Source organism: Anopheles aquasalis, chromosome 2 (assembly GCF_943734665.1).
Source record: "Anopheles aquasalis chromosome 2, idAnoAquaMG_Q_19, whole genome shotgun sequence".
NCBI lineage: Eukaryota > Metazoa > Arthropoda > Insecta > Diptera > Culicidae > Anopheles > Anopheles aquasalis.
The window spans coordinates 30,187,048-30,208,791 of record NC_064877.1 but is presented as its reverse complement, the minus strand read 5'-3'; the positions used below and the strand labels follow the sequence as shown (position 1 = coordinate 30,208,791).

The window sequence follows — 21,744 nt, the reverse complement described above, 5'->3', positions numbered from 1 at the left end:
CTACAAAAACACCTGTATCAAATGCGTAGCATCAAACAGAAATGATCTCTAAATATGGATTCTTCTCCTTCCTTCTCTTATTTTCTGATCCTGGCATCTTGACCGTTGCGCAAGTGCTTCCTCTCAAAAGCGAGAAAAAGACATTATTCACACTCTCTTTCTCGACACCATCAGCATCGTAAATGATAGAACATCGTAAATGAAGCAGAGGAATGGGAAAAAATGGAAATACTATGAATAAGTGTCTCTTAAGATTACTGTCACTGCGGGATCAAGATTCACGGAGGGCCCAACAACCAAACAACACGTTCGCACGTTTGTGTGCGCTACCGTGTACACCCGGAATGGATGGGTCACGGATGTGGCGATGTCCTACAAGGATGAGTGCAAAAACAAACGGAACTCACCGTGAGTGTAGCGTTGCGCAACAACCACCCCGTGATCCTTTTATCGCCATTCGCGAGTTGCAAGCTTTCGTTGAACAACACCAGAAAGCTTTTGATCGTGCAACACAAATCGATTTAAAATCTGGCGAAGCTTTTACACTCAACAACAGCAACAAGAACGCCAGAACCACAACGATAGCGCTATCGTGGACCACGTGAGCGCAGATCCTGGTTCCTGGAATCGATGTCTCAGCGCCTGCCAGCGTAGTAAAGCTTCCGCTTTACACGTAAACACCGTTACACTCACCTGCGCCGTGAAATGAGCGCCACTCCATCCATCCAGTGCCACTCACGGGCATCCTGTGGGGCTTTCCGCTTAGTGTTTGGCCACCAAACCAAACCAACGTCCGGGCAGGGCCACTGGCGTGATAAGATGCCACTCGCCAGCACTTACAACGCAACAGAGCGCACCGCACTCACTGGCGCTGTGTTGCGAGTGCGTCCTTGTCCAACACGTAACCGGTAGGCCACAGCAGGACTCGAGGGTGGGTGCTGGCTCGTTCTCACTCCACCGGTTGTTGAAATTCATTCATCCGCAAATTCTCAGCCCCTTCTAGTAAGCGCCACTTGTGAGCTGGCTAGCATTCGCGTTCGAACGCTGCTCGGTAACGGTTCGCTGTTCGGGAACGCTGCTACTGCGGTCCACATCGCGGTCCACAGCTCGTCTCGCGTGACATCGGTGTGACCTAGTGAGTGTAGTGTGCCAGCTGGTGGTGCGTGTTCCTGTGCTGTACAGTGGATGGTTTCGTAGAGGTTTATCTCCCGTTTTTTCCACTTCCACTTTGAATGCAGGAAGGAATACTTTTGTTTTTCTTCCATCTCTTTGGTCCATTCTCACGCTCGTTGCTGTAACGAAGCGCTTCCTGTCAAAAACCGCACCGTCCGGACTGTGGAATGAAGGGAAACTCTGGGAAGGGTGGTTGGTCTGGCGATAGAATTTCCATTCGACAACGGTGGTCCACCTTTTGTGCAACTGGTTTATGGTTATGGCTTTCGGCCATGTGTGTTGTTGTTTCCACTTCGTATGGTTCGTGTTTCGCGTGAGCTTTGCTCTCCTTCTCCCCCTCTCTCTCTCTGGCTCACCAGTTGGTAGTGTCAGCATTTTGTGCGAGACCAGAGTCTGGTCTTTCTTTCGATTTATTTTATGTTGCATTTCCCCCCCTGAAAAGTGGAAACTGTGCTCTCCGGGGGAGTTTCTGTTGCTGTTTTACAATTCAGGTGGCCGGTTCAGCTTGGCTTGTTCGGCTGTTCGGCGCGCTCCGATGGAGAAGCACTTCCGATTAATATCCTCCGGTGATTTATGTTGCAACTCCGCAATGGACCGCACCGTTACACTGGCTTGGTGACGCGATGGTGACCTGATACAATGTCCAACGGGGGCCGGGAGTGCATTTTGATGCTCAGCATTCAGCATAATGGAGAGCCAACCTTCTGGCAAGAAAACGGCCGTAAACCATTCCGGGTATTGTGGTTCAATGCACCGGTGTGCAACCGCAACTGGACCATTCTACTAAACCACAATCGAGGGGGGACAACCGGCTTATTGTACGTGAACAAAGTCATTAGAACCACGCACGCATCGAAACACACCGATACAAACCGTCGGCTGGAAGTCGATGTCGATGAGGCGAATCAATCGCGAGTGAAATAATTGGTTGTTTGGCTAATGACGAATGACCTCCCGTTGTGGCAATGACTTCATTTCCCTCCATCTTTTGTGCGTAGCCCGTAGCACCATCCATTAGCAAGTCATCCATTATCGATGTTCGTGTGTGAGTGATTGTCGTGTCCAGTTGATTGTGTTCCTAGGCCCGGTGTTTGCAAAGTGCGCCAGAAGTGACCTCTTCTCCTTCGGTTTGTGTGCTCACCGTGCTCGGTGCTCGGTGCTGTGCGAGCTTACATTACGCTTAACGAGCTGTAGTGTGCCGTTTTACGTTCCCCGTAGTCTCATCAGCAGCAGCATTGTGCGCAGTGATTAGCAGTAGCAGCAGCAGCAGCAGGATGGATAGCAGCAACACACCAACTGGTTCCCTGCTGTCGCCTACGAGCTCATCAACGGCATCCCAGGGTGGTTATGCAACTCGCCAAACACCAACCTCGACGCCATCTCCGTCGTCGTCGTCGTCGTCGTCCACGGTGACACCTTCGCTACCTGTTGCCGTCGGATCTGGCACTGGCACCGGTCACCAGGGCTCACTGTCACCGCGGCGAAGGGCACGGTTGCAGCGCTCGGAGCGGCTGCAATCGGAAAGCTCGCAATCGTCGCAATCGCCCTCCTACTCGTCCTGGGAGGCCCTTATCCGTGACAGCTTCGGTCAGATCGTTTGGCCTATTCGCATCACCAGCTGGGAAATGGTGCAGCATGATAGTGCAGCTGCCGGTACCGGGGCTACTAGCGGTGGATCCACCTTTCTCGCCGGTGCCCGCAATGCTTCCTATCACTCCAGCGACTATGTTACTGCAAGGTAAGTCTGTGCGCTGTCCGGGCGCGCTCGAAGAGCCTTCGGCCGGGGGGCCCATCTCATCTCCTGCAGATGCAGAATCATTTCAGTACAGTTCAGTAACAGCTGGTGCACACCGACGATGGCTGTACCTTCCCGTGCAAGCAACGATGGGTGCGCGAGAGAGAGAAAACACGAAAAATTTAATATCAAAGTTGTAAATCCAGCACGACTTTACGCGGCCGGAGATTTCGTATTCGAAACTGCGAAGCGCTGTCTGGCTTCGGGAGCAAGCACGCTGTTAGCTGGCGCCGACAGCGGCGTGAAAAGTTATTTTTCTACGATTTTCTCAACCCACCGGCCCCTGGCTTCTGCTCGACGCGGCTCCCCAGGTGGTTTTTGCGTTCAACTACAAACCTGTGGAGCCTGGGAATGAGCTTCGCGTTTACGTAATGCCATCAGGGTTTCAAACACCTGTGACAATTAAATCACCAAAAAAAGAAACACAATTCGAACCAGCTATCGAGCTAGAAAGCGACGAAAGGACGTCACTGCCAGGGAAGATCTTTTACAGCAAGAGGCCTATTGGGAAGAGAGAAGACTCTTGGCGATGGTGTTTTTTTCCTTTTTTCCGTTTGTAACAGCACGATTCGCGGTTTGGATTTTATAATTGCTTTTGGGCGCATTAAAGCGCACACAAGGGACGTGCTTCGTTGGTCTGTTTTGGTTTAGAAAAATGTTCCGCTCATCGCCGAATCGACATGAGAACAGCGTTGCAACATTTCTTGAAAGAATGAAAATGGTGTTTAGTTCTAGTTTGTGTAAGATTTTCCGTTTTCGCCTTTTGTTCATTTAAACTCCATTCTCTTGCCGGTTTACTGTACCTGTTGATGCTGAGCTGATTGAATGAAGTCCAATTTAAGTTATGCATAAAGCGTTTGGGAAGCGAAATAAGCAAGCAAGCGAACCGATAGCACACGCTGAGAAACCTGGAAAAGGAAACGTTTATGCTCCTAAAGATGCTGTTGCTCTCTAATCGATTGAAGCAAGTTCAGTGCAAACGAAACAAAAACCGGGAGTCTACATTGTACTTTAGTGCAAAATTCCCTCAATTATAACTTTCTCAATTAAATAACAGAACTGAATGGCATCGGTTGCCACCGTTTGCTACCAATCGGATCACTCCGGACGACCATGTTTCCTGGCGGCGAGAACCAGCTGCCCTGTAACGATCGCAAACATTTACGTTTATTACAAAAAAAGAACTAGAGCGGACAAAGTTAGAGAAGACGATTACCGGCGATGTTGGCCGTCGGAACTGCCGTGGTTCGTGTGATATCACTTCGTTTTATGCGTTTCCTGAGACGCCAGTTGGGCCAACTAATGCCCAGCGGCCTTCAGGCCTGTTGGCAGCGGCTGGTTTGTGTCGGGTTCTCAAGGCAAGCCGCCGAGCCACTAACGACAACAGAAGCAACAAATGCAATAAAATATGCCTCATACTCGTATCGTTTGGAGATTTTTGGCATACTTGCCGTGCCTTCCTTGGGTGGCATGGTGGCAGAGTTTGGTCCAAGAATCTGCAACAAAACGAGAGAAAGAGAGAGAGAAATGAATGGGTAGAGTTGGGTGGAGTGACTTGGTTGAATAGATGGATGGTTTGCCGTCATATTTCGACCAGAGCGACCCAAATCTTCCTCCACGTGTCGTCCGTAGGCAGGAAGACGGTTCACCGTATGTCTACCTGGAATGGCTCCAAGGTATGTGTCCGCCGGTTGGTTGCCATTTTCATGCGGAACAATGATCATGAATAATGCTCCGGCTGCTGGATATATCCCCGGGGGGACGGTGGGTGACGTGCAATACAGCAGCATATTATGCTGCCAAAGAATGAAGGTGAACATAAACTTTGACATCCTGGGCGCACCATACCGTACAGGGAATTCACTTATTCTCGTATAAATTCCGGTATTTACTATTACTTTCGCATGATTCTTGAACCAGACCTAGCACACTACTCTCTGATAAGGTTGAACAGAAATACAAATACGAAGTCAATCAAGCACAGCGGATTGATAAGATTTCCCATCGTTAAAACGCCTAACAAGGGACAAGTTTATTTTTCTATGATTTAGCATTGATCCGTTGGTGATACCGATGAAAGAAAAATGAAATAAAATGCGATGAAATTTACCGGCTACCTGGCGCCTCCATCACATAGTGTTGAACCAACTATGGAATTTCCATTAACGTTGTTGAGTTTCGTAGTATATGTGTGAAACAACTTATGGAAATTGTAAAACGACTGATTTTAGAACGACGACGACTAAAACATGATATGCTCGTTTCTTTTTATTTTTATCAAACCGTGCCTGTTATGGCTAAGCTGTATGAAACTGATAGTTGTTTCTTTTCCAATCATGACTGATGGGCGATTTCTAAGCAAATTACGTGTACACCCAAGCCATCCCGTTGCCACAAAACGACAACGTTGAAATCGACCTGGCTCAATGATCATGTTTGCTCTACACTGACCGTATCATTGTACCAATGCACCCCGAAGGCAACATTAGCAAACGTTACCGGGATGGAGGTTACCATAAAGCGTAAACATTGATTACAATCATCGTGATTGAAAGTAAAATGACTCTGCAGCTCTAGATAACAACGGGACCTGAAACAGCTGCTTTTAACTCCTGTTGTCCACGGAAGCCGCTGTAATTTCATTGAAACAGATTGCGCATCGAAAGCTATTCATGTTCCATCGTTTGATCCTTCGACCGACCATCGTGGTTTGTGATCTTTTGTTTTGTTTTGATGCTACGGATGGCTCCGAACGGACAACGGTTAGAGCGCTAATGGTGGTGACGATGATAATAAAAATCTCGGCCATCAGCAGTGCTCCGGCGACATCAAAGAACTTCTTATCGCCATGAGTCAACAGGGTGGATGCAAGGTGATTTTTTAGAATAGAATCGTGTACATGTTTTTCAGCCGCAGAAATATGTTTACACATTAAATATTGTTTGCTTCGCTAGTGAAACAAGAAGAACCTTAATCTCAAAGGAATTATTACAAAAACCATCGATTCAATTTCAACACATTACGAACTGCACATTGTGAACGTGAATCGCAATGCAAACGGTTGCTTATGAGCCATTGATTTGATGTTGGATACAACATGAATGATTCAAATCGTGTACGGTTCCACTGTTGTTGGTGTATAATCTTCAAACTGCTCAAGTCAACATTATCGTTCGTATTCGGGCACGCTAAGCAAACATCTACCTTCGCAGTAACGCAATGCTCGCTTCGACGGATGATTGTCATCATCTTTCTTGACTCTCGTATCCAGTTTGTCGTCGTCCCGAGGCTGACAGAAAGTTTCGCTCAACTCACCCTTTCCGAGGAAATTCTTTCAAGAGGCCGCTCGTGAAACACAAAGTCAATCGTACCACCAATCCATACGAAATGATGAAAGTTTTCTCAGCGAAGAAACGATCCGGTAAATTCAACAAGATTGTACGAATGGAAACGATTTTGCCGATCATTAGAAATATCTTAAATAATTCATTTTGTTTTTCAATGGTAAAAAATAATAAAAATATTGAATATTCTCTTCTTGTGAGTTCACTTAACCGGCATGTCCAGCGCCCTCAAGCTACAAGTGAAAGAAAGGACAAACACTCGAGTGTTTGTAGTGCCATCAAATATTTTGATTAGATCTTCAAGCGCGCTGCTGACTACATTATCACTGAGGGCCGCCCCGCAAAACAATCCTGCGGGTGCTTGTAATACACTTCTAAACGGAACCGTATCTAATTGCTAACTCAACAGACAAACATCAACACCGGGGGAGTACTTAGAATGCTGGACAGACCCCCTCCCCTCCGCTTCGTGTTCCTTTTAAGTCCTGTGTAATAGCCACCGTGCTTTGATATGCCGGCAACATCAAAGGCCAGCATTAGGCCAGCATCAGGCCAGCGGGTCAGTAGTAGTATGGCCCGAGGAAAATGGCGTTAAAGCAAAGAACCTGGGGTGCCTTCTGATTATTTTTTTCTATCGCGTTCGCTCTCTTTCTCAACCTCCGTACTCTGAACAACGTTTTTATTCCTCTCGAAACAAATCGTAAAACAGTGAACCCATGAATGTGTGTAATGCGAAAATGATAAATTCCAAAGAAAAATCTTTGAGTTGAGATTTCTTCGAATGAAAACAATCGAAATACGACTTCATTTGAATAGAGCCTTTTTTCGACTGATTGATAACGAATAACGCCGCTTGTATTGAAGAAGTATGGGAAACCGCTGTAGGCACAAAGTTTTCTAGCTGGATAACCAATTCTTTGGAACCGGGAACATGTAAAAGAAAACTGGGATAACCGATTCTTACGGCGCATAGGAAAGTTGCTCAGTTCGGGGGGTTTTTTTGCCAAAAAGTCTAAAACACTTCTCTCATCCCTTGTTTTTTTTTGTGTGAAAGTCGATTTGATATCGTTGATGTTTCTTTGTTGACTCAACGGTAGCTTTTGTTACTGCAACCAATCGCGGTTACTGTTGTTGAAGGTAAATAAAAAAGGAAGAGATCAATATTTGGTTCGGCAGTGGTGAGCAACTTTTGCCGAAAGTTATGCACTGGATCCGATATTTACCTTCACCGATTGATTCACCCCTCTCTCTCACTCTTCGTCTCTGCTAGACGTTAAAAAATATTGATTTTCCTTTTTTTTAACTCCTTGGCAACAAGTTGCGCTCGGTTCGGTTTTCTTAATACAATTTTAACGATTTCCGCTTGACGCAGCGATTCTTACAACACCTTGCCGCTCACCGCTCTCCACGCTGGCGTTGGCTCTCGCAACGAATCGAAGCGATAACACGAAGCAAGGTATCGCGCTAACCATCTTGAGCGGCTTGGCACACTTGCTCCTGCCCTATGATAGTTCATTTGCGACCGAGGTGAAGCTGCTACTTCAGTGCTCAGCGCCGTGACATGATTTGAAATTTTACGACCCGGTGCGTCCGTCCCGTTATCGCACCCTGGCAGCCTGGCGCACCTTGGTGATGCGGGACCACACGATCAACCAGCTTGAACACAGCTTAACCCTTAGCCTCCGAAACGTTCAGCTGAAAATGAAGTGTTAATTTTTGATCCTTCAAACGCACCCGCCCAGCCACAACAACAACAGCAGCGACACTTCCAAGGAGCAAGGCCCACAACCGTTCACCGTAGCCGTAGCCGAAGATAGCGCCGCGTGCGACTGGCGATAGTCCTAATCGCCCCTTTTAGTAGCCGTCTTTTAGTGGCCATTTTTCCGTTTAGCATCGTCGAGCAGAGAGAGAGAGAGAGAGAGAGGGCTCAGGTGACAGTTGATGACGGTGCGCGTGCAAATTAGAGAATCACGGGCCCTGGGTATTAACTTGAAGGTTGAAGCGAATCGGAGGGGAATCCTCAGCGACAACAAGCTAAAGAGCGGATCGGAAGACCCACCCAGATCCTTGCAACCGGCTGCGTGTGTAACGAACTGGTTAAACTGGAACCACAAGCAGCGGGTTGTATCGTGGCTGTCTGGAACACACTGGTATCTAGTCCGATGAGTGCTTCGCAGAAGGGCTGACTCGGTTTGGGCCCCGTTGGCACTGGTCGCTTACTCCACCTGGTAGCACAGCCATCGACACACGATACAAGCGCTCGCTGAAAGGGCTTTTCATCGCAAAACCTTTTGAGGTTTGTCGAGGGAAACTTATGGAAAATGTATAACGTTCAACCCGGCGTTCCAGGTCACCGATCTTGCCGGAGACGGGAGGGAAGGTGGCTCGAAAAACCGGCTCACCACCACGACCACCATGCTGCACCCCCCCTCCCCCCCTCTTCTCATCGCGGAAGCACATAATGGGCCTTCCGTGTCCCAGCTACCGCTACAAACGCAACGCAACGCAACCGACAACGTTGCGGTTGAAGCTTTCAAACGGTGCGTGGCGTGCACGGAACCTGGAACCGTTCCGTTCTCACGTGTGGCTCAAGCGGTTCTACCTGTCTGGCTGCACTGGCACTGGCGTGATTCTGTTCTGTATTTCCCAGTAAAACTTGAACACCACATCGCAACATCACATGCCTGCGTGGCCGATTTGGCCCCACGAGTCGCTTATCTACCCAATAACGTTGGCGATGTTGCGCTGGATGCGCCCGTTATAGTTTTCTCTCATGAGGAAAAATGAGAAAAGCAGACAAGCGCCCGTACGCGACGTACTGTTAATTAGTTTACGTGCAAGCTACAGCACAATATTAAGTTGAGCACGTGCAAATGCTGCCAGAGACGAGTACGAGAGGCGGAAGACAATGAAGGAATGAAGATGACTGCGGAAGAATGGCGCTTGTGACTCGAGAGCAGCGAGACCATCGAGTGCACTCTCTCTCTCTCTCCCTTTGATAAACTTTGCTCTTTTCACAATCACTTAACGAGACTTTATAACCCCAAGAGATTTTCCTAGCACATACCAACGAACGGTGGGTTATTGCCAGGGGTTGCACTCGGATGCAACGCGACGCGATTGCTATGTAAGTAGGTCAAGATCGTACCGCCTAAACCACGAAAAGGGGCAAAACTTTCATCCAGCACCAACGCTGTCGTCGAAATTCTTCGCAGTGCACCACGGAATTCTTGCTCCTTTTTTTACCTTTTTTTTTTTGACGAACCCAGGTAATTGAGGGCCACGCAAAGCCATGAATGTTTAAGTAAAACCCGCTCCGGTGTTGTGGAAAACTTTGTCGAATCTATGCAAAATGGTGCCAAAGCGCGGGGGAATTGATATGCATGCCGAGCTGCTTATCGGCTCTACCTCACAGGCGGGCGAGTTGATCGAGATACGTAATTAGCATACTGATGACTACGTTCGTATCACATTCCGGTGCAGCCAGGAGAAAACGACTACTACTGGGATGTAGTAGAAACACTCCACGCGGTGCATTCTACGAATTTCATCCCAAGCTGGAAGCTGTGCGGCTTCATCGGTAATTCGATACAAATTGCAGCCAAACAGCTCAACAACTAAAGCCCCGGTTTGCAATCCATTTGGGGATATTGGCTTTGTTGGAGAGCCATGGTGAGGCTCTCCGTCACTGTCCTGCTGCCCAGCTGGATCCATTTGTAGATGAACATTTACCGGTGCACGGTGAAGCGAAGCGAACGTAATGTTGCCCAGCAGGAGCAGGGAATGATAATGTTGCCGCACCGTCCTGCTTCTCAATGGTATTGGCATCACTCAAAACCGCCCAAAGACCCGTGCACTAGGACATTGAAAATGCAATGGAAAGTATGAGGGAGGAAACCGGGAAAAGCGAGAGAAAATATACCAGAAATGTTGGTGCCGGTTAATGTGAGCCAAGGGAAACCGATGGCAACTGCTGTGACCGTTGTGTCGAGCAGGGAAGCTGCAGTACATTGTGGCTTCTCGGCGTCCACTGTGCAGCAGCAGCAGCAGCAGCAGCAAATCGTTACAAAGTTTCTGCATTCCCGCTTCTCGACTCTGGTCTCTGGTCTTTTGCATCCCGTTTTTTAGTGCCGCTTGATTGCTGGCTGTATTGTTTCGTTCGGTTGTGAAGGATGCTGACTAAGCACGCCAATTGCCAGATGTCGTGCCGGAACAGCGAGTGAACGGATTAACAAGCAATCCGAGGAACAAAGGCGAACGAGAGAGTGGAATTCGTTTGTTCATTCATGCATGATTCCCTTATCTTCATGTGCCTGGAGTACTGCACGCTCTACGATCAAACAGGAGAACGCCACCGAGGGACAAGGACACAGGGAGGAAGAGAGCAAGAGGGAGAGAGAGAGAGAGAGAGAGAGAGAGAGAGAGAGAGAGAGAGAGAGAGAGAGAGAGAGAGAGAGAGAGAGAGAGAGCACAGTTTAGGAAGTCAATAAATAACGATAAATTCCAATTGATTGCCGGGTGACATCTGGTCCCGCTCGGCTCGGATGCTCGGTGTCTCCGTTTGCGAAGTAGAACAACGGCGCAGGAAGCCAGCTTTAATGCTTAGAGCTTGCGGTCTCTTTAAGCACCGCGCCCAGCACCCAGCAGACAAACGATTTACATGTTGAATTGAAATGATAAATTCAAACATGAACCAACTGCCACGCCTCGCAGTCGAGGACACGTGGCGGCCCCGCTTTCCGAGAACTCTGGGGAGGCCATGAGAGCGAAAGCGACGCGCAACATTAGCAACTCATTTTCATAATCTAACCACCGAGAACGAAAACAAAATTTTGACTTTGTCCGCTCGCTAAGCCGCTTGGTGGCCCCCGGCCCACCCGGGAGGTCACCCGGACTCGACGATAAGTGATCCCGGGAGCATATTTGCTAAATAATGAATATGCCGTCCGATGCTCCAATTCCCACTGCAGATAACAGCGTTCCTTTCGCCGCTGGGTCGCCGCGCTTGGGATCCCAAAATGGCCAAGGAATTTACGAAGGAACCGTCGCCGGTGCTGCCGCGTTTTATCTTTTCCGTTGCGCGCCGGTCCGAGTCACCGCGAGAACAGTCGGCAAAGAACGACGGCAAGCAACGTTATGGGTGCGTGCGTCATGCTGGGATGCTGGGTGAAAATGTAATTAAAAATATTTCACTTTCTATTTGCTCCAGTGATTTATACTCGAGCAATTAGTGTCCCGGAAAGACGCTGCCGACGGTGCAGGACAACATCGCGAAGCATAATCAGCAAAAGATCATCACCAACACGGTTTCGCTACGGCGTTTGTGGTTTCAGGAGAATGTTCCGAGAATTCCATTTTTGGGCACTCAAATTCAACTTCGAATACCGCATGGTGTGAGGTTAGGTTCAAAATAGACACTTTTTTGTGTGCTTTCGAATCGTCTTCTAGCGTGACCCCAAGTGAGTGTTTGAGTGTGTGCGGTGCCAGGGTTACTAATTTCTACCAACCCAGCACAAAACTTCGACCTCGCCCCCTCCAAAAACACCAACGCCATTCAGCAAACCCCGGGCATTATGTGGAAGTTTCGGTCCCGGAGTGTTAAAACATTAATCCAAACATAACTCTTCGTGAGTGGGTCCGGGTTGGTACTCTGCCCTGGGCCAGCTGGGACGAAACGTAGAGCTTAAATTTAATACCCTCGCTAGCACGTGGCCTTCGAAGTTGTGAAATTAATTGTATCGTACGCTGGGTGTGTTCGGTCGTGTACCGTTCGCATAGTTGTCATCGGTTTCATCGGTATGCCCCTGGTGCCCGTGGACCCGGGAGCTGAAGATGGAATGGTTTTTAATGTTTTATGGGTTCAAAAAGTCGCTGGCGTAAGCGTATAAGCTCGGTTGGAGCATCATCGTTCGCACGATCCGGAGACCGGATGACTATTCGCTCCGATAAAATCCGCTTCGATCCGAACCCCTGGTGGTTTATGATTTCTGCTTTAAGTTATGCTCTTGCTGGTGAAGGGAAACGCTGGCTGTTGATGCTTCTGGAGTGCCTACCAATCGATTCGATGTACTTCGTTACGGCTCATTTACTTTCGCACATAATTGAACGTGATCAATTGGGCCAACATGTGAACCCGGTGGTGTGCCGTGCTCGGTGCACATGTGTGCAGGTTAATGTGCTTGTCATCACAGCACGTCACGTGCCTTCACTGCCAGGCCAGGGCTTGGGATATAATTAATCAAGTGAGTTTACCAAATGCGTCACCTCTAGGAATGACAACACGACAGAAATCCGGCGCCTCCTACCATCCTTACAAGTAAGCCCCTGAAGGTGAAGGAGCGATTTATCTAATTCGTTTCCAATTACGCTTCCATAAATCAATCAAATGAAAATGCTCAATTCGGTGCGCACGCTGGGGAGTACGGCAAGGTCACGGGATCACGTATGGAAAGCAAATGGAGTGGTGGCCCGGTCCTTCCTTCCTTCTCTACCTCCGTTCACCCGTCTCCCCCTGGAGTAAAGGAACGTGAGCGATCCCTCGAGTGTCGTGCATCATGTTGCTGGCACAAAGCTTTCAAAAATCATACCCCGGAAACGACTCCTTCCGCCACCACCAACGATGGCGAGGTATCGTCAGAGAGCGATCGAACAGGCTGTACCGGAAGCTATCGCCTGCCGCTTATGGATCCGATGGAATGGATCGATGGATATTTGTGCCACCCCGGTCCCTCCCATCTGTTCACAACCCAACAGTTTAGTCCCTCCCCCTCCCAAAAAACGTATGGCAAACGTATGGTATCGTGATGCTGTGTGTTTGACACAACAACACCCTCGAGATGGGCTCGCTTTTGACTTTTGTGCTGCTGGTTTGCCTTCAAGAGGGAAGGCTCCTTCCCTTCCATCCGGCGTACTCGTAAAATGCGGGCGATGCGTTCTCCTGGGAGGTAATGGGGTTCCGTCAGGGGTCATTGATTCGATTTCGCATCGAGTTATGCGGTGTGGTGTATGTTTTAGGTTTTTCTTTGCTGGCCCTCCTCCTTCTCTCCCGCTGTCCTGCGAGCGCAGCGCATACGGCCGATAGCACCTGGCGTGGTGGCGGTCGGAATGCTGATGATGGAAAATTGGGTCATTATTCAATTTTGCGGTCAGTCATGGGTTTGTTATGTTACTTCGTGGTTGATTGTAAACGCATGTTTAATGTGGTTTTAAGGTTGACATTATGTTTTACAAATTTATGTAAGTAAAAAGGGATTTTTTGAATCCGTGGTACTCGAAGTTACTTCAGCTCGTTTTTTTTAACATTCAGGCTGCGCCATCAGGCGGTTCCCTATTTTAAAGTTGAATCACTCTCTCATTTTTCAGCCGATTAGATCAGTTTCTGAAACTACAGTCTATGAAATTTTATTAATGGATCTGAAATGGAAGCTGAAAGAGCGGACTGAAATTGTCACACTTTACATTGAAAATAATCGGTAAATAATGGAAACTGCGACCGTGCAATGGGTGATGAATAAATGGCGGTTTCTTCCTTTGCCGCATATGACGGTGCTGGATTTTTTTTCTGTGGGTCTGTTTGAAAAATAAGGTTTTTGCAAACAAATAGAAGGCTATGAAACAACTTAATGCAAATATTAGAGCTGAAACTGCCAAATAACTCCCTAAATGCTGTCAAAATAATACAAAATGCCGGAAAAAGGCCGCTTTTTATATGCACGAATGAAGGCGGTCATTTTATCGGTATCATATTTTGAGTATGGCACAATAAATGGCATAGAATAACCTAAATAAAACAGGTTTATTTTCTAAAATCGGATAGAAGAGTTATTAGGGTTATTCAACTTTAAAATAGGGTATCGCCTTATGGCGCACCCTGTATATGATGACGGACGAGCAGCATAATTATTAACAATAACAGAAAAAAGTGGGGCCACTTTAAAGTATTTGCTTCCAATCCACCATTCCAAATTGATACTCAATGCTATCGTTTAAGAAAAGGGCTAAGGCTAAAAGTTGTTTAACTCAATGACAATATCCTATGGAAGACTTCTTCAAGAAAATTATATTCAAGCCTGATGCTACACTCTTCCTCTTGATGCGATATTGTACATGGGATAATGAAATCATTCTCGATAAAATGGGAAATCCCTACCATACATGACACAGCATACCTCGTCATGTCCTAGGTCCGCCTTAAGAACACCAAATAATCCAATAATCCCCGTCCGCTCGGTAGCCGGAGTTCCGGAAGACTAAGAATAGGATCATCTAATGATCAACAACAGTGTTCAATCAATTGCACCGCCAAACGCAGAGACAGAATGTCGCAGCTTCGTTTTTAATAAACACACCAAAAATAGGATCGATTCACTCGCAAACCAAACGTCGAACGAACGTTCTCCTAGCGGCATCATTCCCTCTTCCTCTTCAGCTTTCGGCCTTGCTAGATGGTTGTGAAAAGAATCCCTGCCACATTGCGTTCGAATCTCGTAACCTCAATGCCCAAACCAGTCAGTGGTCAGCGTTTCAGCGTTAGAACACAACACAACGCAGTCACCGGTACACGTGAGCCCCGAGGCACTCCGAGGCGCTCCTTTCCGACCAATAATATTCCACGAGCAGCTTTGCGTAAATTGGTTGTGAAAACGGCTAAATTAGATTTCCTGTCAGGGCAGTAAACCGGGTGCCCCGACCGAAGGTCAACCGAGTTCGGGATCGAACGGAAGCTGCTACCGAACTAAGGTTACTTCTTCTACCGCTACTACCACTGCTGTTGCGGATGGTGTTTGCTTTGTTTATTCTATTGCTATCATGCGGCCCGGTCAGAAACGTGAACCCCCCCGAAAGTAACTGGCGGGACGAATGGACGCACGAACGGGGAGCTCGGAAGACGAGCGACCGAGTAGACGCATTGTCTGTTGGAGATTTGGAACGTGGAGCAGGAAGACTATAAAGGCGATCTCGTCTCCGTTCGGCTACACTAATGGAAAATACCTACGCTACGGGCAGGCGGAGGGTGTTTGATTTATGTACATTTTGGCTGACGAGAGCTCATTGTTTCCGTCTCGTCCCCATCAGACCGCCAACAGGAAGCCGGCGAGAGGTGTTGCTGTAAACAGAAAACTAAAACGAAAGTTAAAGGTCCGGGCGTGGCGTTATCCCGGCTCTGGACGATGGCAAAAGTGAAGTGAAACAATTAAAGTGAACTCAGCGCTACAGTGAGCACCTGGAGTCTCGATAGTGTCCCGGGTCCTGGATAAGGCAAAGCAAAAGGCTTCTCATTCTGTCCCACTCTGTCGTCCGTGTATTAAAGTGTGCCCGGCGTTAAGCCAGACGTTGACCGAAGGATGGTGCCAGATGGAGCCACCAGCCATGTAGGCCGCTTCTTCACTGCTTCCTCCAGCTTATGCTGGCTATAAGCTGGCTTAATGCGCTCGGTTTTCCTTCTCTTTTCTTCGGAGAGTGACCATACGGAGCATACTTGCTGCTTCCACGTGAAAGGATTACTCGGAAAGCAGTGCCGTCCTCTATACTAGGATTCATTCCAATGGAGCCAACGGTCTCTCTCTCTCTATCTCGTCTCTGGCCGCCTCTCAAGCATTCTCTGAGGCATTCCTTTCCTGGCACTAGCGAAAAGGCAAGGGGGGAGGTTTGTTTGATCGGAGCATCGCGTACGTCCCGTTGACGAGCTGTTGTATGTGCTCGCAAACTCGCTACATATCAACAAGTTTCACCAGACCGCCAGCCTCTCGTCCTCTGAGTCCAAAAGACAGAAGTTCGGTGAACTTTGGCCCGAACGCGAATTGATACTCCGGCTGTCTCCGTGTCCGTGTCCCGTTGTCTGTCAGGCAACCGTGAGTTGACGTGAGTTTTCTCGCTTCGGAGACCGGTTGGTTTGGCTGTGGTCCATGGATCCATGTCAGCAAAGTTTTGCTAACAATGCCTCTCTCTCTACCTTCCTGGTGTGACCACCACTCGTTGGTGTCCTTAGGCCTCTTGATGGGCGTCGAGGCGTTGAAATCGTTCGTCGTATCACCGAATCGTAGTGCCGGAACTCGTTGGATTCAAAACGAATAAACCCAACGAGCGTACGGGCTATGTGATGTAATTACGCTAATTCCTGCTTCCAATCGCTCACGCTCTAGTCGGAAAATTATTTCGGCAAAGTCATTAGTCGGAGTGGATATTCTTACCGACACCATGTTAACGGTGCTGCGATTTGCATGATTTATGATGTTGGCTGGCTGGCTGGCTGCGCTAGCGGGGACAGGTACGGGTGGACTGCTGAACGTCCACCGGCTGTCAAATTATTTCGTTCAAATGACGCTACATGCAGCCAGCGCACCGTGCATGGAGGGCGTGGAGTACCGAGTGGAGGATTGGAGTGGTCTAACGGAATGGAAACCAACCGAACCTCACCATGGTTGGTCGCTCGGTCGCTCGGTCGCTCAAGTCTGTCTGTCTGTCAGCGTTTTCGAAGCGGGCGGGCGGGCGTCGTTGGCAAGGATCAATCTTCGGAGTCGAAAGGAACGTTGACAATGCTGCCAGTTTCCGCCGTTCCGTCAATCAAACCAGACCGTTTGCAGACCGTTGGCACAATGTAAAGCTCTCGAGAAGATTGAACCTCGTGAAGAGAGGGGTTTTCGAGTCGAAGTGTCGAGGATTGACTCCATTTCGGTCGTTTTCGTCGTGTTCCGATCCGTAGCACCAGACCGGGCCAGGCCAGCCAACTGTCAACTGTTGTTTAGCTCTCATCTCTCGTCAAACATCTTGGCCACCTGCTCCGGGAAGGACGAAGTATGCAAAACGTCTTTCCGATCGAGGTTCCTCTTCCTAGAACTGAAAATGCCCGGGTCTGGCTGGTCTGGACTTCAAGCACCGAATGGAACTCGGGATGCTGAGGACGCTACAGTGGACGCTGGATTCTGTCAACTTCGTTTGACGCTGACAGCGGCACAGGCGGTGGTGTCGATGTCACCAGCCACTGACACGACCACTCCAACCACCGTCACTGTGTTTGTGCGCGCGCGTGTGCTTGTGTGTGAGGATTCACCAACTATCTTTGTGGAAACGAAGAGGAAACAGAATGCGAGGGAGAGAGAGAGAAAGAGAGACAAATAAAAACAGATTAAGCCGGGAGGACACCGTGGAAAGGTCGGAGGATCATGGTAATGGGAAGCCGGCCCACCGCACCACTCGCCGGTCCTCGCGTTGGATGCAACGAGTGGATGCTTTCGGAATCCAATGACCGGTCGACCGGGCACGGGTTAGTTAGCGACCATACCGGGTGCTTCTAGGGCTAGGGCACGGTGCCATATCGTCTGAAAATGAAAATCCGCTTAAGGGTCTGAACCAAATGCCCGCGAGCACACGGTCCGGTAGCCTAGCGAACCGGGAATCAACAGGACGTTTGAGCTCCTCGCCTCTCCTTCTCCTCTACCACCGATAATCTGTCCACTGGATGGTTGGTCGACACTTTACCGAACTCACTAGCGTAGTGTAGCGGGTTGTGGATTGTTACCAACATGAACTGGTTTGTGTCTGTGAGCAGCTCAGTTGTACAATGAGGATCATAAAATAGAAGTTTCATTTACACGATCGAGCCAGCTACGTCGATGGTGGTGCCGTTCCGCCATATTTACGCATCGTTAAGCGAAATTGATAAACCCATTTCCAGCCCTTTTTCCAGCGTCGAGTCCCTGGCAGGTGGGACCTGGGACTCTGCGCCCCACTCTGCGGATCCTCGCGATGTGCCTTATCTCCACCAGCCGCACTGGCCGCTACTGCTACTGTTACTGCTACTGATGTCGCATCAATTGGACATGAGCGAGGTTCTCTCTTCGCTCTCTCTCTCTCTCACTCCTCTGGGTCAACAAGGGACAAGCCGCAAATGAGTCCAATTACTGGAAATCCAAACAGAGCGTTTCGAGAGAGCGCCATACCGAGGCGAGCGATCGTAAACTATCGCCCGGACGCCATTTTCCCTTTTTTTTTTCGTTTTGTGCTCGAAAACCCCAACCCCAATCACGGTTCAGCCAACCCACGGACACGGCACAGCGAGTGCGACCGAGCGAGTGGGTAGTGGAAAGGATGGCGGAAAGGAAAATGAAAATGGCCAACGAAGTGGAACGAGGGCGAGTGAGATAGACAGAGCAACCGGCAGAGAGCAGCCGGCAGAGATTGAGGCGAGGAGGATGGACGCAACACATTGCCACCCCTCTTCTCCAATAAATGGTTGCCGTTGGCGGACAGGATTTTGATTTTTCGGTCACCATCCCATCCCACGTCGTCCTCCTTCTCGTGTTATGTGTGTGACGGAGCGAGAGCAACAGGAAAGCATCGGTTGCAGGAGATGCTCGCTTCCGGACGAGGACGACGAAGATGGCCGCTTATCCGCCATCGAGCCAGCTAGCCAGCCAGGCAGCCCGTCAGTTGACAGCAGACGAGGACACGAGGGTAGCAGAGCAAAGCAAATAGATCAACCCTCTCCCCTCTATCGCCCGCCCCATCGCGGGTGGTGGATGAGTGCGTAATGGGATAGCCAGCCCCGGGTGGGTTGGTGAGACGCGGAAGCTGGTTCTCGTCGTCGTCGTTGTCGTCCTCATCGTCCTTGTCGTGGTGTGCTGCCGACGTGGCCGGACAGAGTGACACATCCGTGTGACAGTAGTGGCCGCCTGGCGTGGGCTCTCTCGCTCAGTTGGCATTCCAGTTGCTTGCAGTCGCTGCTGCTGGCCGGTTGGTTGGCCGGTTGGTCCGGACTGACACAAGAAGCGTCGGTGAACGCGGACCCTGTTCTGACGTTCGTTTGTCGCGCCACGAGGCCACATCAGCCGCTGGATCGTCGCGAGTGAGACACGATTGTGACGTGTAACGGAATCGTGGGGTTCCCTGGGGGGAGGTGGAGTTAGCTCAGTAAAATCACTTCCGTTTCCGGTGGTGTTGACATGGTTGCACGCTGGAAAGGGAATAAAAGGAAGTTCCAGAACATCCTCCCCCCCGTTTGCATCCCTTACTCACCCCCCTGTGATGTGCTCTTTATGTGTGGAAGTGTTTTTGTTTGTCCAACCTGTTTGTACTTCTTCGTTCCACGGTCCTTCTCTGATGGACCACCCGCCGGGGTCCCCCTTCCGGGCCCTTTGCGCCCTTTCCCTTCATAATCCATCCACGTGCCGGCTGGCCTGAGGGTAGAATGAGGGTGATGCGGTGTCAATGCGGGCTTTCAAGATTCTTTTTAAATATTTTAAACTTTTCACCGTCGACGAACCGCTCGCCATCGCACTCGGTACTGTGTGCGTGTGGTTCTGTAGTTCCGGGATTATCGTAAGGCGTCCCTTCTGGCGCTCTGGATTTGAAGCGTGGAAGCAGCGAAGGTTATACAATTCAAATTCTTTTAAAAGCAAAGACTGGCTAATAGCCAAGGTCGAGTGCAGTGGGTGGGTGTTTATGTGTGTTGAGAGTCGAAAATGTAGCGAGCGAGGCTGCGATTTTGGCCTGACATCGATAATGGCCACCAGTTCGTCTCCGGATTCGCCGCGTTTCATAATGTCGAGAAGAGTGTGCTCCGGTTGTGGTTGTGTAATGGACCAACAAGCAAGCAAGCAAGCCAATTTACAGCGAGTGCACGTGTTCAAGATCATCTGCAAGTTGTTCTGGAGCGCGAACCGTTTCAGTGATAAAGTGTTCAACTTTGACGATTACCCAATCAAAGGGGTACAAAAACCATTCAATCAACTATTCCAATCGCTCGTTAGGGGACGATTGGGGCTAGTGACTATCGAAGAGAGAAAAAATGCTCTTCGAGGAGGTCGAGGTCACTCCATTCGATTCGATTGCAGTGAATGACTGGACTGGTCAACTGTGGTGCACCGCACCATGGGCCACGCAAATGTGCAATTAGCGAGCCAGCAGGATAGGAGGAATGGAATAAAAATGTAAAGTTTTACCGATAAGATCCCCAGTATTTGCATATTAAATCTCGAGCAATGGACTTTCGAAAGTTGCTCTTTACGTTCAGTTCAGTTCCAGTGCAGCTCCTCGTTAGTGTGGTTGGAACAGAAAACTTTCAATTGCAGTTGAGGGTTGGAATTTTCTCATCCCAATTGCATTATGTTTTCAATTTGGGGGGGGGGTAAACATTTTTCCTACCACATTTCTTGAAATCATTTCGACCACCAGCGCCCAGTTGTCAGTGGAGCTCGTTTAATTGCTGCTCGAGAGGTGCCGGAATTGACGGGAACAGTAATCCACTTAGCGTGATTACGGTTAGCCCCTTATCTCTCCTTATCCTCAAAATGGATTAACTGGGACAGCTGCTTAGTGAGGAAGTTAATAACGATTCCAGCACCTCAATATCAATCGGGAATCTCCAAGCCACGCCATGTTTTTCTCCATCCGACGCTAGAAAAAGATGACAGAATCATCAGTCGCTCGTTCGCTGGATGCATTTTGAACTTGGCCGGAACGCTTGAATTTTACGATCGGTTCACCGTCTAGACTGGCACGTGCACGCGCTCGTCAACCCAACCTTGGCACCCTGGGTGGCACTTTTATGTTCCACAAAATCTGCAGAATCAGACACACGGACACAGTCGCCAGAATTGCGATCTCGTGGTGCGGCGGAGAGGGTCACAAGCACCAAGACCACGGGCTGTAAAATTGGTTTTTCATTTCGTCCAACCAGAGACCACCGTTCCGGGGAGGCGGGGAACAGTTTTATGGCGCTCAACGCGGATCATGATGATGATGATGGTGCGCAATTTTTATTACACTTTAGAGTGTCTCATCAATTTTGATAAAACGAAGAAAACAATAATCATTGCGCCGGCGAGATGAGTGAGCGAGCGAGCAACGTACACTTTCTTCCGGGCCACACCATCCGAGATCCGAGATGGTGACTGCATCCCAGCGGAAACAATAGCAGCATAATAATGCTACCATCACGGGGGGGGGGGGAGGGGGGAGCTTCGAGGTGTCTGGGTGGGAACCTGCGAGGGACCAGCAGCATGTCACATAATGCCGCGTGGTGTGCATCCATCAGGGAGCGAACGAGCGAGCGATCGATCGATCTCCATTGTTTGATGAACGCGAGATTCCCGAAATGGGATAGTAAAGGACCGGAAGAGTGGGAAGCGAACGAGCGCGAGCGAGGAAAGCAAAGTTTAGTCAAAGTAACGCGCGACTCTCGAGCCTTTAGAGAGCGGACCAACGAGAGACGGCTGACGGTGGATGGAAGGATAATGAAAACGCAAGCAGCAACAGCCATGTGGTGTGTCCGTGGGAAAGGATTACGCCAATCGGTGGCCACGTCGCGCGGTGTGGTGCGGGCCAGCCAAACAATGAAGCTCGAGAATGGAGAGAAGATGAAAACCATCGACCATCGCGAGTAGCTCGGAGACGCAGACGGTGTCGGTGTCAGTGGTAGGGCAGAATCTATAA

At 49.3% G+C, this 21,744-nt stretch overlaps 1 protein-coding gene across 2 annotated transcripts in view; it reads left to right on the top strand.

Moving 5' to 3' along the window:
• Positions 1-21,744, top strand: part of LOC126573163 (GTPase-activating Rap/Ran-GAP domain-like protein 3) — a 76,884-nt gene that overhangs the window by 16,689 nt on the left and 38,451 nt on the right. Inside the window, exon 1 of one of the 2 annotated variants that reach the window (XM_050233091.1) lies at positions 2,762-2,911. The exons of the other annotated variant lie outside the window; for it this stretch is intronic. Coding sequence (XP_050089048.1) covers positions 2,799-2,911 — 113 coding nt within the window. The 5' untranslated portion in view covers positions 2,762-2,798. Of the gene's footprint in view, positions 1-2,761; positions 2,912-21,744 lie in introns of those variants that run through there. 2 annotated transcript variants of the gene reach the window in all.